At 32.6% G+C, this 14,773-nt stretch overlaps 1 protein-coding gene across 1 annotated transcript in view; it reads left to right on the top strand.

The window, feature by feature from the left end:
* LOC105215616 (knirps-related protein) overlaps window positions 1-14,773 on the top strand; it is a 72,250-nt gene that overhangs the window by 1,812 nt on the left and 55,665 nt on the right. The window contains exons 2-3 of the mRNA XM_029043329.2: window positions 301-1,167; window positions 12,855-12,922. Coding sequence (XP_028899162.2) covers window positions 12,896-12,922 — 27 coding nt within the window. The 5' untranslated portion in view covers window positions 301-1,167; window positions 12,855-12,895. The remainder of the gene's footprint in view (window positions 1-300; window positions 1,168-12,854; window positions 12,923-14,773) is intronic.

Genomic DNA, 14,773 nt, shown 5'->3' on the forward strand with positions numbered 1-14,773 from the left:
CACACTTATTGGCTATAACACAAGCTGGCAACCAAATAAAGGCGCGCTCTTCTAACGCTAATAATTTTTAGATCAACAGTGTGCAGTAAAACACTGCCGACGAAGTGTAATAAATGCAAATAAAAAAAATGTTAAAGTGAAATGCAACAAGATCAACAACACTAAATCAGTTCAAATACCGCGCAGACTATTGCAAAATCAAGCGCAATATTAAGTAAAAAAAAATTAAAATATTTGTGCGCATGCGCAGCTGTAGTGACCGTTTTTTACACACTCATATTTTTTTTTTCGTTTTTTTAGCCTTAAAAACTGCAAAAAATAACAAAACATTTGCGTGGCATTTGAAAATCAATTGTTCGCTATTTGCTTGCCAAAGTGTTCCTGGAAGTTACTAAAAAAGAATTTGCAATAAAAAAGTGAAAAAAGCAACCGTTCAACGAAAATTAAGCAATAAACCATAAAGTCGGCAGCCAAAACTACGTAATAACAAAGCAACAAACACGGTAAATACAACAAACAGCTAAGCATGCCTAATTGCGGTAGAAAGGTCATGTGCGCAGACGCAACTACTACCGCGCATGCATAAAGGCTCAACAGCAGCAACAACAACTACAACGCAGGCGTTTAGTGGAAAATATTTGTGACTGGCTGACAATGCGTGGCGTAAATATGTGTATGTAAATGCAATAAGAAGCGAAAAAAAAACAGAAACATAGTTACATACATATGTATATGAGGAAACACATGGTTGATTTTTTTAAAGCTGAACAAATTATGGTGTTGACTTGTGGAAAAATATGCGTAAAATCAGCAAAAATATAAACACTAAAAATTTAAATTAAATAAATTAAATATTTAAATACATTATCTAAATATTTTAAAGATATATTTTAAAGAATCAAAATAATAATTTCAGAAATATATAAAAAAATATTGAAAACAAAAACAGAGATTAAAATAATAATAAAAAAATAAAAAAAGAAAGAATACCTGAAAATATCTGCAAAAAGAACAATAATACAACAAATTTACCGCAAAGTACTTCAAAGTACTTCAAAAACATTATTTATACAACATATAATGATAAGAACAACACAAGAATAGCAGAGATATAAAATCGGATAATTCTACTAACAGCGTAACCAAGCTCTCTGCATTATATACAAGGTATGTACTGCTGCAATCTCATTAAGAATAAATATTTAGTAATATTTTTAATAGTAATATCTTAATATTCACTAACCCATGTAAAAAAGCCACATAGTTCTAGAACTTGTACAAAGACAATATTTAGGTCTAAATATATATAATTTGTTGTTATTATTATCGGCAGAGTTACACAAATTATTACTTATTATATTCAATGAAAATTTTCAATTATAAAGATCGTCATTTCTTGAAAAAGAGTAAGCCAGAGCACTTATAAATCAACTTAACTTATCAATAAGATAAGATATGTCAAACCATTTAACTAGGGAAGACATACACATTTATCTATTTATATATTTTACCATACAATATATTGACAATACATCTTTAGCTTGACTGAACCAAAGCAGCGAACCATTTATGCAATTATAAGCTTTTACTATAGAGGAGAGTACTTATAATATTTTTATAATTTACTCAATAAGTAATGGTACTTCTGGCACAGCATTTTTTAACTGATCCAATAAACAAACGGCACTTCTGCAAATATCTGGTAAATTAACCGTCTGTTTGGTCCCAGTCTGGTCAACTCTACCATGGGGCTACAGATCACGAGAATTGCAGGAAATAATAAAAACAAGGCATCCTTGTCCACATCCACAGTACGAAAAACTGTAAGAGGAATCGATAGTAAAGTCAAATAATCTTTATCTTGAGTGCTGACATCCTTACGGATGACTACTCCTCATTGACTATGTGATGGAAGTGCATTTGGTATCGCTAAAGACCAGACTATCCTGACCTAATTGAGTCTGTTTTAGAAAACCTTGAAAATAGCATTAATGATATTTCTAAATGAAATAAATAATTAATGCTTCTTATTTCTAGCCTAATTGAGTAGATAGAAAAATTAATTTCATCATATGTGTTTGCTTCCAAAAGATATGTTCTTCCCATTCAAAACAACTACCATTTCATCTTTATCAACAACTAAATAATAAGGATGAAAAATGAGTGTTATTTTAGACCATTTAGTATAATTACCTGCTTTCAATTTGTATATCGATTTTCTTGCACTAGAAAAATATAGCTTTTACCGTTTGATTATTAATAAATTAGAAGTAAAAAGTAGTTGTATCAAAATATTCCCATTATCACTATACTTGAAAATTATTTTTCTAACCAAAAAATTCGTATTGCCTACATTTAGGGGCATTGCTATTTAATCGTATTGGTCTAGTAAGTCATACTTCAGAACTTGTATTCCAATTAGAATGATTTTGAAAATGTCTTTTCAAAATCTTTTCATAAAATAAGATTTTAAGAAGTGACAGATAACTTCAAAGCGCATTTAAATCAATTAATTTTCCAAAAACTCAGTTTGCAAATGAGCAAAAAATAACCCGATTTCTTTTTTATCGGACAAAAATAGTTATACAATTGAAAATAGTAGTAAACTAACAACTATTAAACTAAACAAGTAAGGAAGGGCTAATTTCGGGTGTAACCGAACATTTTATACTCTCGCAATTTATTTATTTAACTTTATTTATATTATATAATACACAATTTGACCCACATATTCGTCATTTATATTGTATCAAGTCCATTGAAAGTTGGATACCCAAATATTAGGTTAGAAGCACCGTGGTCCTCATGTTCGATATATGGGGCCTTGAAAACCTATGGTCCGATTTCGGCGATTTTTAGAAATGGGCTGCCACACTATAAATACAGTATTTGTGCAAAGTTTTGCACCGATATCTTCACTAGTGCTTACTTTATATATTGTAAAGTAAACGATTCAGATCATCGTCTAAGTTCTGGTACATAGGAAGTAGGCGTGGTTGTGAAGCGATTTGGCCAAGTTTCACAACATATTATTGGGAGGTAAGGAAACTATTACAAACCAAGTTTCGTTGAAATCGGTTGAGTAGTTCCTGATATATGGTTTTTGACGCATAAGTGGGCGACGCCACGCCCATTTTCCATTTTGTAAAAAAATCTGAGTGCAGCTTCCATCTACCATTTCTTATGTGAAATTTAATGCTTCCGACGTTTTTCGTTAGTGAGTTAACCCACTTTTAGTAATTTTCAACCTAACCTTTGTATGGGAGGTGGGCGTGGTTATGATCCTATTTCTTTCATTTTTGGACTGTATTAGGAAGTGGTGAAAAAAAACGACTGCAGAAAGTTTGGTTTATATAGCTTCATTGGTTTGCGAGATATATATAAATAACCGATTTGGGGGCGGGACCACGCCCACTTCCCCAAAAACATTACATCCTAATATGCCCCTTCCTGGTGCTATCCTTTATTCCAAATTTTACTATTATAACTTTATTTATGGCTTAGTTATGACACTTTATGTGTTTTTGGTTTTCGCCATTTTGTGGGCGTGGCAGTGGACCGATTTTGCCCATTTTCGAAAGCAGCCCTCTCACGGTCCCAAGGAACATGTGTTCCAAGTTTCATTAAGATATCTCAATTTTTACTCAAGTTACTGCTTGCACGGACGGACGGACGGACTGACGGACAGACGGACGGACAGACATCCGGATTTCAACTCCACTCGTCATCCTGATCATTTATATATATATAACCCCATATCTAACTCTTTTATTTCTTGGTGACACAAACAACCGTTATGTGAACAAAACTATGATACTCTGTGCAACAGGTTGCGAGAGTATACAAATATATAGGGCAAAAAATAGGAAAATACAATATTTTTACATTTATTACGCTTGGAGCCGCAAGGCATAATTTATTATTAAAAAATTCTGTACCCAGCCCAATTAGAGTTTTTCTGGCACCTTGCAGTATTATCCGATTGAAACGTGCAAATTTTGTTCAAAAGCGCAAAATGGCGAATTATGATAAGAATAAAGATGAAGAAAGCATTCATTTTCTTAGTATGTACTTCTATTATAAAAAATCGCCAGTAATAAGCTTTGGACTGCATACTTAGTGCAGCGTTGCATAACCATGTAAGCTGCCGAAGAGTGCAGAAAATAATTATATTCACTTTTCTTCTTATAATCAAAACCCATTTTAATGCTAATACATTCCTTAGCGCCTCACTATGTGCATAGCCTTAGTATAACCCCTAGCATGTTTATCTTATATATAATAAGTATAAACAAATTGCTGGCAGCCATCTTTGTTGTCTAATAATTGCGAATGCACGTGTGCATGAAATGCTCTCATATGTGTATGTCATATGTCATTCGAATGTAATATGAAATGTAATGAATTTTTGTTGTTGACTTGAGAAATATCGCTCAGCGAAATTAAGTGCAAACATGCATTTGTACACACATATACACAAAAGTATATTTAACCGCTTGTATAACAAGTGCCGCTTGAAATTATCTAACGTTTTCATTGCATGCAAGTAAACAGTTCAGTTTAAAAGTCCAACGAAATTCGCAGATAAGTTAGCCAGTGCAAAAAATGCAATACAGTTGGCAGCAAAAACTCATAATGAATAAATATGGAAGTTTTATTATACAATTTGGCGTTGCCTGACAACTCATAGTCTAAATGATGATTTTAATAGTGCAACGCAAATATATTAAGTATAGTACGTCTCTATGCTTTGTGTGTGTGTATAATTTTTTTGTATGTAAGCTGTCATGTATGAGCTTGCGTGCCTATATTTTTAGTAAATTTACGATTAAGAACAATTTGTACTCGTTTTCTCAAAACCTATATTAGTTCATAATTTTTTTTTAATATGTAATCGTATGCTATATAAATATACATCATTTGAGCAGAACTTTGAAATAATTATTATATACATATTTGCTTGATTATATCTAATCTAAATATTGTCTTGTTAGTTCCAGTTTTATTTCTATAGTATCTCTTTATATATAAAATATGTGTAAATATATTTATTTCAACTCTATACTCTACTAATTTGTTAAATAATCCACCAAATTGAAAGATTTATAAGTCATAGATCATTAAAAGAGTTAATGGATATTATAGACGAGTTCTATTTTGTCAGGAATATGATAGAAGGTTTGAATTCACAATAAAAAATGTTCATATATTTCGGAACGGGGAACGAAAACTCGTTGTTAAGCATTTATATATATATTTTTAATGGGTTTATACATATGTAGACATATAACGTAGAAATTTTCTCTAATACTACTACGTACTATTTTCGTAAGTATCTAAGGCATTTCCTTATTATCATTTAATATAACAAACCTAATTTAAGAGCAAAGCTAATATTGGCAGGGGAAATGCAAGCATCAACCTTTCCTTGTAAAAATACCAAATAATACATAAGCGATTTGAGTATTTAGTTTTTATATTACAAGTGAACATATATTAAGTTGTAAAGGCTTTATGAGTTGAAATATAAATATGTTATACTTCTAAAATCGTTCAAAATTGTTTGTGAATTTGAGAAGAGTTTTTAGTGATATCTATGACGATCGCAATAAAATGTTTACCGGAAAAAAATTTAACAGAAAGCTCTTTAAAATAACATTAATCTATCAAGTGTAACTACAAAAAAAATTTGGTATTAAAATGTTTGATAATAATTTATACAAGCTATTACTAAAAGAGTTCAAAACAATTTACAGTAAAATCCCGATTATCCAAACGCATTCGTCTCGGCTCTTTTTGCCAATTTAAAAATGTTTTAACGGCATAAATCATTAAAAAAGGTACGGAATATATTACTAAACTTCACTATATCTAATTCTTTAATTGAACCGCAAGATAAAAAAATAGTGCGATGAAGAGAATATCAAGGAGTGGATGAACTGCGATAATGAATACGATGGATTCCTAATACTAACTTATGATAAAATTATTGACGATTTGAACAGTAAGGAGAGAGAAGATGATGAAGAGACTGAAACTGCGGATTTGTGTATATCTAGTACCATCTTATGCAGATACATTTGAAGATGTTACTTTAAAGCCGTTCATTTTTATACTCTCGCAACAAATGTTACTAAAGAGAGTATTATAGTTTCGTTCACATAACGGTTGTTTGTAACACCCAAAACTAAACGAGTTAGATATAGAGTTATATATACCATTGTGAGCGGAGTTCAAATCCGAATGTCTGTCTGGCCGTCCGTCCGTCTGTTTATTTAAAGTTGGTTTGCATGCGATTAACTAAAATCACTGACGTTTCTTTGGTGATATAGTCACTGATATCAATTTCACGGCTATTATAGATGAAAATATTGGTCTCAATTTCAAATTGCTGATTAAATTCCATTAATTTTTCACATATTTCCCTGGAATGCATCTGTGATAGACTCTGATAAACCAAGTTTACCAGGAGTATCAGGCTGATAAGTTGCAGAACTGCGTTCATTATGATTTTGTTTTCTGTACTTCTTGATTTGTGGTAGACTTATGAGCAGAAAAGCACTAAGTAGTAATGTTATATAGACTCGGACAGTTCATAATTTGGACAAGTAAATGAAAATAGCATAAAAGGAATATGCTTGGTCATTGTCTGAAATTGTGCTATTCTTAGATTTTTCAAGAAGAAGTATCATCCTGATAATGATCGTTGATTTTCTCAAGAACAGTGGTTATAATGCGTAATATTGTAAATAATTTTGTACGGGGTGTGTCATCTATTTTATCGGTAAGTGAACATTGAGGAATATTCAAAATAATCAACAGTCTTTTATTTTTATACTCTCACAACAAAGTTGCTAGAGAGTATTATAGTTTTATTCACATAACGGTTGTTTGTAACACCCAAAACTAAACGAGTTAGATATAGGATTATATATACCAAAGTGATCAGGGTGAAGAGTGGAGTTCAAATCCGAATGTCTGTCTGTCCGTCCGTCTGTCCGTCTGTGGAAGCTGTAACTTGAGTAAAAATTAAGATATCTTGATGAAACTTGGCACACTTATTTCTTGGCACCATAGGAAGGTTGCTTTCGAAAATGAGCAAAATCGGACCACTGCCACGCCTACAAAATGGCGAAAACCGAAAACACATAAAGTGCCATAACTAAGCCATAAATAAAGCTATAAAACAAAATTTGGTATGAAGGATCGCACTATGAAGGGGCATATTTGGATGTAAATTTTTTGTGGAAGTCGGCGTGGCCCCGCCCCCTACTAAATTTTTTGTACATATCTCGCAAATCAATAGAGCTATATAAACCAAACTTTCTGCAGTCGTTTTTTTTTCGCCACTTCCTAATACAGTCCAAAAATGAAGGAAATAGGATCATAACCACGCCCACCTCCCATACAAAAGTTAGGTTGAAAATTACTAAAAGTGGGTTAACTCACTAACGATAAACGTCAGAAACACTAAATTTCACATAAGAAATGGCAGATGGAAGCTGCACTCAGACTTTTTACAAAATGGAAAATGGGCGTGGCGTCGCCCACTTATGGGTCAAAAACCATATCTCAGGAACTACTTGACCGATTTCGATGAAACTTGGTTTGTAAAAGTTTCCTTACATCCCAATGATATGTTGTGAAAATTGGCCAAATCGCTTCACAACCACGCCTACTTCCTATATACCAGAACTTTGAAGACAATCTGAATCGTTTACTTTACAATATATAAAGTAAGCACTAGTGAAGATATCGGTGCAAAACTTTGCACAAATACTGTATTTATAGTGTGGCAGCCCATTTCTAAAAATCGCCGAAATCGGACCATAGGTTTTCAAGGCCCCATATATCGAACATGAGGACCTCGGTGCTTCTAACCTAATATTTGGGTATCCAACTTTCAATGGACTTTATACAATATATATGACGAATATGTGGGTCAAATTGTGTATTATATAATATAAATAAAGTTAAATAAATAAATTGCGAGAGTATAAAATGTTCGGTTACACCCGAACTTAGCCCTTCCTTACTTGTTCCTTCTTGCTTTCTGGCGCCAACTGGAAACACCAAGTGAAGCCAGGCCACTTTCCACTTTTCCTTTCCAACGGAGTGGAGGCTTTCGCGGCTTTCTCCAGCGGGTACTGCATCGAACACTTTCAGAGCTGGAGCGCTTTCGTCCATTCGAACAACATAACCTAGCCAACGTAGCCACTGTCTTTTTATTCTCTGAACTATGCCAATGTAGTCGTAAAACACGTAAAGCTCATCGTTCCATCGTCTGCGGTATTCCCCATTGTCAATGTTCAGAGGACCATAAATCTTCCTCAAAACCTTTGATTATCCGGAATACCCTTGCTTTTATTTGATCCGGATAATCGGGATTCTACTCTACATGAATTTTCCCATTTGAAATATAATGTTTGTTATGCATAGAAAAATCTTTTCCGAGGAATTAACGATCCCTTATAACATTATTTGTATTGAAAACATTCCCTAAAATTCAATTTTCCGAAAGAAATTCACTTTAATCATAGTTTTTAAGCCACGCTTGATCGTCGTTTTCATTTTTCTTCAGTTGAAATTCAAATTGATTGATGAGAAAATAGCCTATAGAAAACGATTCTGATATGAAGTAATAATTGCCCTGATTAGAAATATTTCTCCTACTTTTTTTTTGAAATATTGTCTCCAACCATAGGTCAAAGAGTTAAAGATTGCTTTAGAAATTTCTGTATAACTCAATCTTAATTTCAACAGTAGCCATAACATACCGGTCTTCGATTCACAGCGAAGAATGTGCTTAAGAAAAAAATATTTTTACAATTTATTCGACCATCAAAAAATCCTCAAATATTTTTAAAAATATTTAAACTTCAATATCTGGTTTACTTACGCGTTATAGTAATTTCCTCCCTTCATCTCTCCAAATCTTCAAATATCATCTATTCAATTCTTCCACATCTACTTTGCGCTGCATTATTTTTCACAATACTTAATTTTTTTCGCGCTTTATTTTTTCGCCGCTCTTAACCAGCATCACTCATCAGCAAATTAACAAGTCAAGGTCGTTTTGGCGCGCGCAAACGTTGCGGGGCTGCGATTGCACTGCAATGAGCCGCGTGTAGCTTGCAACGATATTATTTAGCTGCGATTTGCGAGTCTACATTAAATGTTATGCAAATTGTGCTATAAGTAAGCGAGAATGCGCACAAGCAACCACATGGTTGGTTAGATATAAGTAAATATGTATGTAAGAATATATGAATATATGTATTTAAGTATATATTTAGGTATATATGTATGTATACATGTATGTACATAAGTGTGTCTGTATATATGTAAGTAGTATGTGTTGCACTTGCGGATGCATTTAAATGTAAACAAGAATGAGCACACATATGAGAGAACAATTGCAGTTGCATCAAAGCTTCAAAGGCAGTCTAAGTGTGTGTGTGTGTGTATGCGTTTATCAGCGCAGCTATCTACATGTGTAACTCCATATCTGTTCTTCTATTTTGTTAGTGGTTTTTTGTGATTTTCTTTTTGTTAGTGCAAGCCGTTGAGAAGATGCCCACCTCAGCCATTGTGTGGCATATGATTGTGAGACGTCGACGCGAGCAGCCTTGGCGCGTTCGTTCGTTTGTGTGTGGCAGCGAAAAAAAATCAAAGAAAATCTGAAAAAAAACGGAAAGCAAAACAACTCATTACTATTGTGCAGCAACAACGTGCCGCAAAAAAAAGTGTGAAAGCTATTTTTTTGCTTTGTAATTTTTCAGTATTCTTCTGCTTCTTCTTCATTTTTGGGTGCTAAGTTAAGCGCTCAGCCAGCTGTTGCAAACACCTGTTTTTGTTTAACAAGTGCCAAGCGGTTGGCAAGTGCGGGCTTTGGCTTACCTTTGCACGCCTGACATTCAAGCAATGCATATGCGAACTTACATACTCATGGAAACAAATACAAAATGCTACAATGCATACATACAATCATAGAATTACATAGATATGTGTGAAGGGTATATCTATATGTGTTGAAGTGATGTTTGCCCAAGCGCTGCCTTAAATAATAGAATAGTAAAAAAATCTTACTCTTGCAACATCTTATTTGGGAGCTGCACTGCTTTAGTTAGAACTATAATTTATTAGTGCCTCAAAAACAACAACAACAGAATTCGAAAAAAATATTGTAAGTAATGCAAGCATTTATTTTACAGCGCCTGGCAAAAACAAGTAATCAGAAGTACTGTTGCAGTGGTTGCATAATTACCAAATATTAAATACTAATTACTTAATATCAATACTCGATACTCAATATTCAACAATACTAAATACCCATTCTTAATATAAATACTCAATACTCGATAACCGTTATTTAATATTCAGTAAGAGATACTCAATACTCAATTACTTAATTACTAAATACTCATTTACTCAAGTATTCAATTACCCAATTACTCAATATCTCAAATACTCGAATTTTCAAATACTCAAATTCTCAAATTCTTTAATACTCAAATACTTAAATACTTAAATACTAAAATACTAAAATACTAAAATACTAAAATACTAAAATACTAAAATACTAAAATACTAAAATACTAAAATACTAAAATACTTAAATACTAAAATACTAAAATACTAAAATACTAAAATACTAAAATACCAAAATACTAAAATACTTAAATACTTCTTACTAAATGATTGATAGGGAATACTCATTACTTTAGAATCAATCCACTTATTGGGTGATTGTGTTACTAAATACTCAAAAAATTCTTCAAAATTGTATCAGAGCGTAACTCAAATTACACCACAGTGAAGATACCCCGTGCAAAACAACGTCTTATGTCTTCAAATTTTCGGTACTTCCACAAATAGTATGAGCACTTGCTGTGGGTGCAGCACATCGCTTGCGGCATATTAAATTGTTGTTCTGATTGTACTAAATATTTATTTGCTCCTTTTACGGCTCAACTCTTTTGACAATTGTAGCTTCTTCGGTAAGTTTACAAGTACAGCAGTTTTGTTATTGTAAACACAGGTTTAGTTTCTTTTTGTTGCAACTGCTATTCTTTTATAAAGCTTAGTTAACGATTTTTTTCAATATTTTATAGAATCAAGAGTAGTAGATGGGTGCAGCCAACTGCTAGTTTACTATTACTATTGAAACTGGCTAGCAGCAGTGACTGACAATAATAATGTACTTGTTGCTATTTGTTGTAAACACTGCTGAGTTCTGAAGCTGGGTTTAATCTACTTGAAGTTAGACTATAAATAAAACTGATGCAAAATCTGTGACTGAATTTGAAATTCATTGCCTTTAATGTTGTTGAGTTTTTTCTATTTACTCTACCATTATAGTAATTCTAATATTTTCTTAAGCTTGTCTGCCCTTAATGTTATAAATTGGCGGTGATTATTGCTTTGTAGCATCCAGTTTATTCTGCAAGCCATCAATTCAGTGGCTACTTGTTAAATAAATATGCAATTTTCTGCTATTATTTGATGAGTTTGCGGCATTTTGCAACATTCACCAACACGGATGCTCGGCAGCTTAATCAATTGTCAAGTATTTAAATGTGTACTCATAAATGTGGATTATCATGTACATGAGAATCTGCAAAGTTCCACGTGATTTATTGTATGGTAGTAAACTTATTTATAACATGTAAATGAAGTCAATTAGAAACATCATTTATTTGCATTTGTCAATGTTAATTAAAGCTCAAACATTATGCATTTAAATCCATAATAGATTTTCTCATTTTTATATAGGGATCTTTAGATAACAAATAACATTTAAATATCATCTATGAAAACTAGTTGTAGTAATTTATATAAAATCCAGTTTCCAGAATATTTCAAAGAAATAAAAAAAAACTATTGGGCAAAAGCGGGTATAATTGCGTGAATAGTAGAATATAGTAACCGCTATTAAACTTCAACTTCATACCCAGATTGTCACAGTTTTTTACTTCAACATTCATTCAGCTTGGGCAAAAGATAGCTGAATAAAGCGCTGAACGCTGAAGGTCTTGAATGACATAAATTACATAAAAAATGTCTGCCAATTTATTTCTATTTGGGAAAAGCCTAAATGATTGCGTAAACGGTTAACTCTAGTTACCGCTATTACACGTCAATTCCATAGTCAGATTGTCATTATTTTCGGCTCCAGAATTTATTCAACTTGAGAAAATGATAGCTGAATAAAGCGCTGAATGATATTAAAAGCTATTCAGCCATTCTCCTTTTAAGCTGAATAAGTTTTGTAGCCAAAAGCCCTGAAGAGTTTCTGTTTTAGACTATTTTAGTGGAGACTTTAAAGACTTCAAGTTTTTTTATGTCAATTTATTTCTAATTGGGAAAAGCCTAAATGATTGCGTAAACAGTGGACTATAGTTACCGCTATTACACGTTAACTCCATACTCATATTGTCACTATTTCTGGCTCCAGCTTTTATTCAGCTTGGAAAAAAATATATTCAGCTAGGCAAATAAAGCGCTGAATGTCATTAGGAGCTATTCAGTTATCTTCTCCTTAAGCTGAATAAGTGCTGGAACCAAAATGACTGTTCAGTTATAGTTTTAAGTTGTTTTAATGAGGACCTTGACGGTTTTTAAGCAGTAGACTCCTATTATGCGATTGCCCAAATTATAAGATAGTCTCAATTTTAGATTCCAGGCTTTATTCAGCTTGATAAAGAGATAAGCAAATAAAGCGCTTAATGCCATTAGGAGCTATTCAGCTATCATTCTTTAAGCTTTTTATTATTATTAACATATTTTTATTGTCATCCAGCCTTATAGTAATCAATATTTAAAAAAATATTTTTTTTTTTTATAATTTTCAGACTTTTCTAACAACAACAATAGCAACAAACCACTCATCAAAATGATGAATCAGGATAATCCGTATGCGGTAAGTGTGCACACCTTATTTTTCACAACAACTGTAGTACAGAAATTGTATATAAACACTTACTTATATCAAATATAAAGCGACTTGCTATACGAATTCCCAACAAAAATGAAGTAGCAAAACCATAGCCAGCATAAAAAACCGCGAGCTTTCATTTTCACTGGAATTAAAAATTTCGGACTGAGTCAATTACAAATACAAAGACCCCACGAAAAAAGTATCAAAATAATTGCTGTAAGTCACACGCCAAAAAGGCCACACTGGCAAGTAAGGCAGCAAGTAAAACGCAAATGTGACACAAAAAATTGCGGTCAATCATGACCATAACTGTAATAACACTTGAAATGTGTCGCCATTTATACACATACAAAACTATATAAATAAAAGTTCATAAATTCCCAAACCAAAAAGCTGGTGTTAATAGTGTTTGTATGTATGTATGTAACGTTCAACATTTTTGGTGGTCTCCCCACAATATTCAGGTGCTAGCTACCTCCCAGGCTGAGCGACATTTATTTGTTAAATTTTTACGAGCGCACACAAATCGTATGCGGCGTTCAACCGCTGACAAATGATAAAAAGTAAAAGCCCTCCCTGAACCAACACGAAAAAACAACAACAAAAAGAAAAAAAATTATTGAGCTAGTTTAAGCACACTTATAAGTGTGTCTGTTTGTATTTAACACTAGCTTTTGGTTATTCATATGAGTGTATATTTATAAGAGTGTGTTTAAAAATCGACAATAAAACTTCATATACGCTACTAAAACAACAACAACAACACCAGTGGTCGAAAAGTCGTAAAAACACAAAATTTATTATGGACACGTTGTGGTTTGAAAAAATTTTTCGGTCATAAAAATATTATTTCATACACTTCGCTGATGTTTGAGTGCTCGGGTGTGTGTGTGTCGTCGCATTTCGTGTGAGCAAATGAGATTAAAATTTTAAATGAGATCACAAGATGCTGATAATAAAAGTAATGATGATATGATAAGCGTGCTTTGGCAAAATTGTGCGGCAATGGCGCCGGGAATGCCCTCATTTGGGAGGGGGTTGTTGTTGGTCTAGTAAATCTGTGTAATCCTCGGCTAAAGTTGATAATCATTCAGAGACAGCTTTTGGGTATGATCTCACTTCTTATTGATTATAATATTGAAGTTTAAAGGCGACTACAAAATAGCGAGGGATTTTTTATAATAGACTCTTTTCATATTGGAAAACTTTCAATTGGTTGTCACCTTTTGGCGATTTTGAGCAACCTAAAAATTAGGGAATATCACTCATAAAAGTTAACACTCAATGCAAAATTTGTCTCTCACAGTGATTCATAGAGTAGTATAGTGAAAGTAGTAGAAGTATTTTATATGAACGCTTTAGGCTCAAATATTTGCGGAAGGCTTTATATGTTATTAAATGACACAGATGTCACTGAAAAGCGCATAATTCCCCTCTGCCTACCTCTCAGCTACCCAATTCTTCCTACTTTATCGAATATAATCACTTCATATGCATAAATAGGAGATGTTATAGTGCTTAGTAAGATCTTTGAGATTAAGAGTAAATCTAAAAATTAATTTCTTAGTTTCTTCTTATTACTATGGCTTGAAATTATTTTATCTCTCGATCTGTATAATTCAATTGAAAATATATTATTGGTAATTAATTGCAAATATGAGGTTTGCTGATGAGTCAAGAACCATGTTTTTTACTCATCAACAAGATGGTAGTCGCATAATATTAATCTATTCAGAAACATGTCGAATTAATTAACAAAAAGCCTTTTTATCTACCATGAAAATTGCTCCATGCATCCTGATTGAAATAAATTACTTGAAAAATTGCTAATTG

This window comes from Zeugodacus cucurbitae, chromosome 4 (genome assembly GCF_028554725.1).
Source record: "Zeugodacus cucurbitae isolate PBARC_wt_2022May chromosome 4, idZeuCucr1.2, whole genome shotgun sequence".
NCBI classification, from domain to species: domain Eukaryota; kingdom Metazoa; phylum Arthropoda; class Insecta; order Diptera; family Tephritidae; genus Zeugodacus; species Zeugodacus cucurbitae.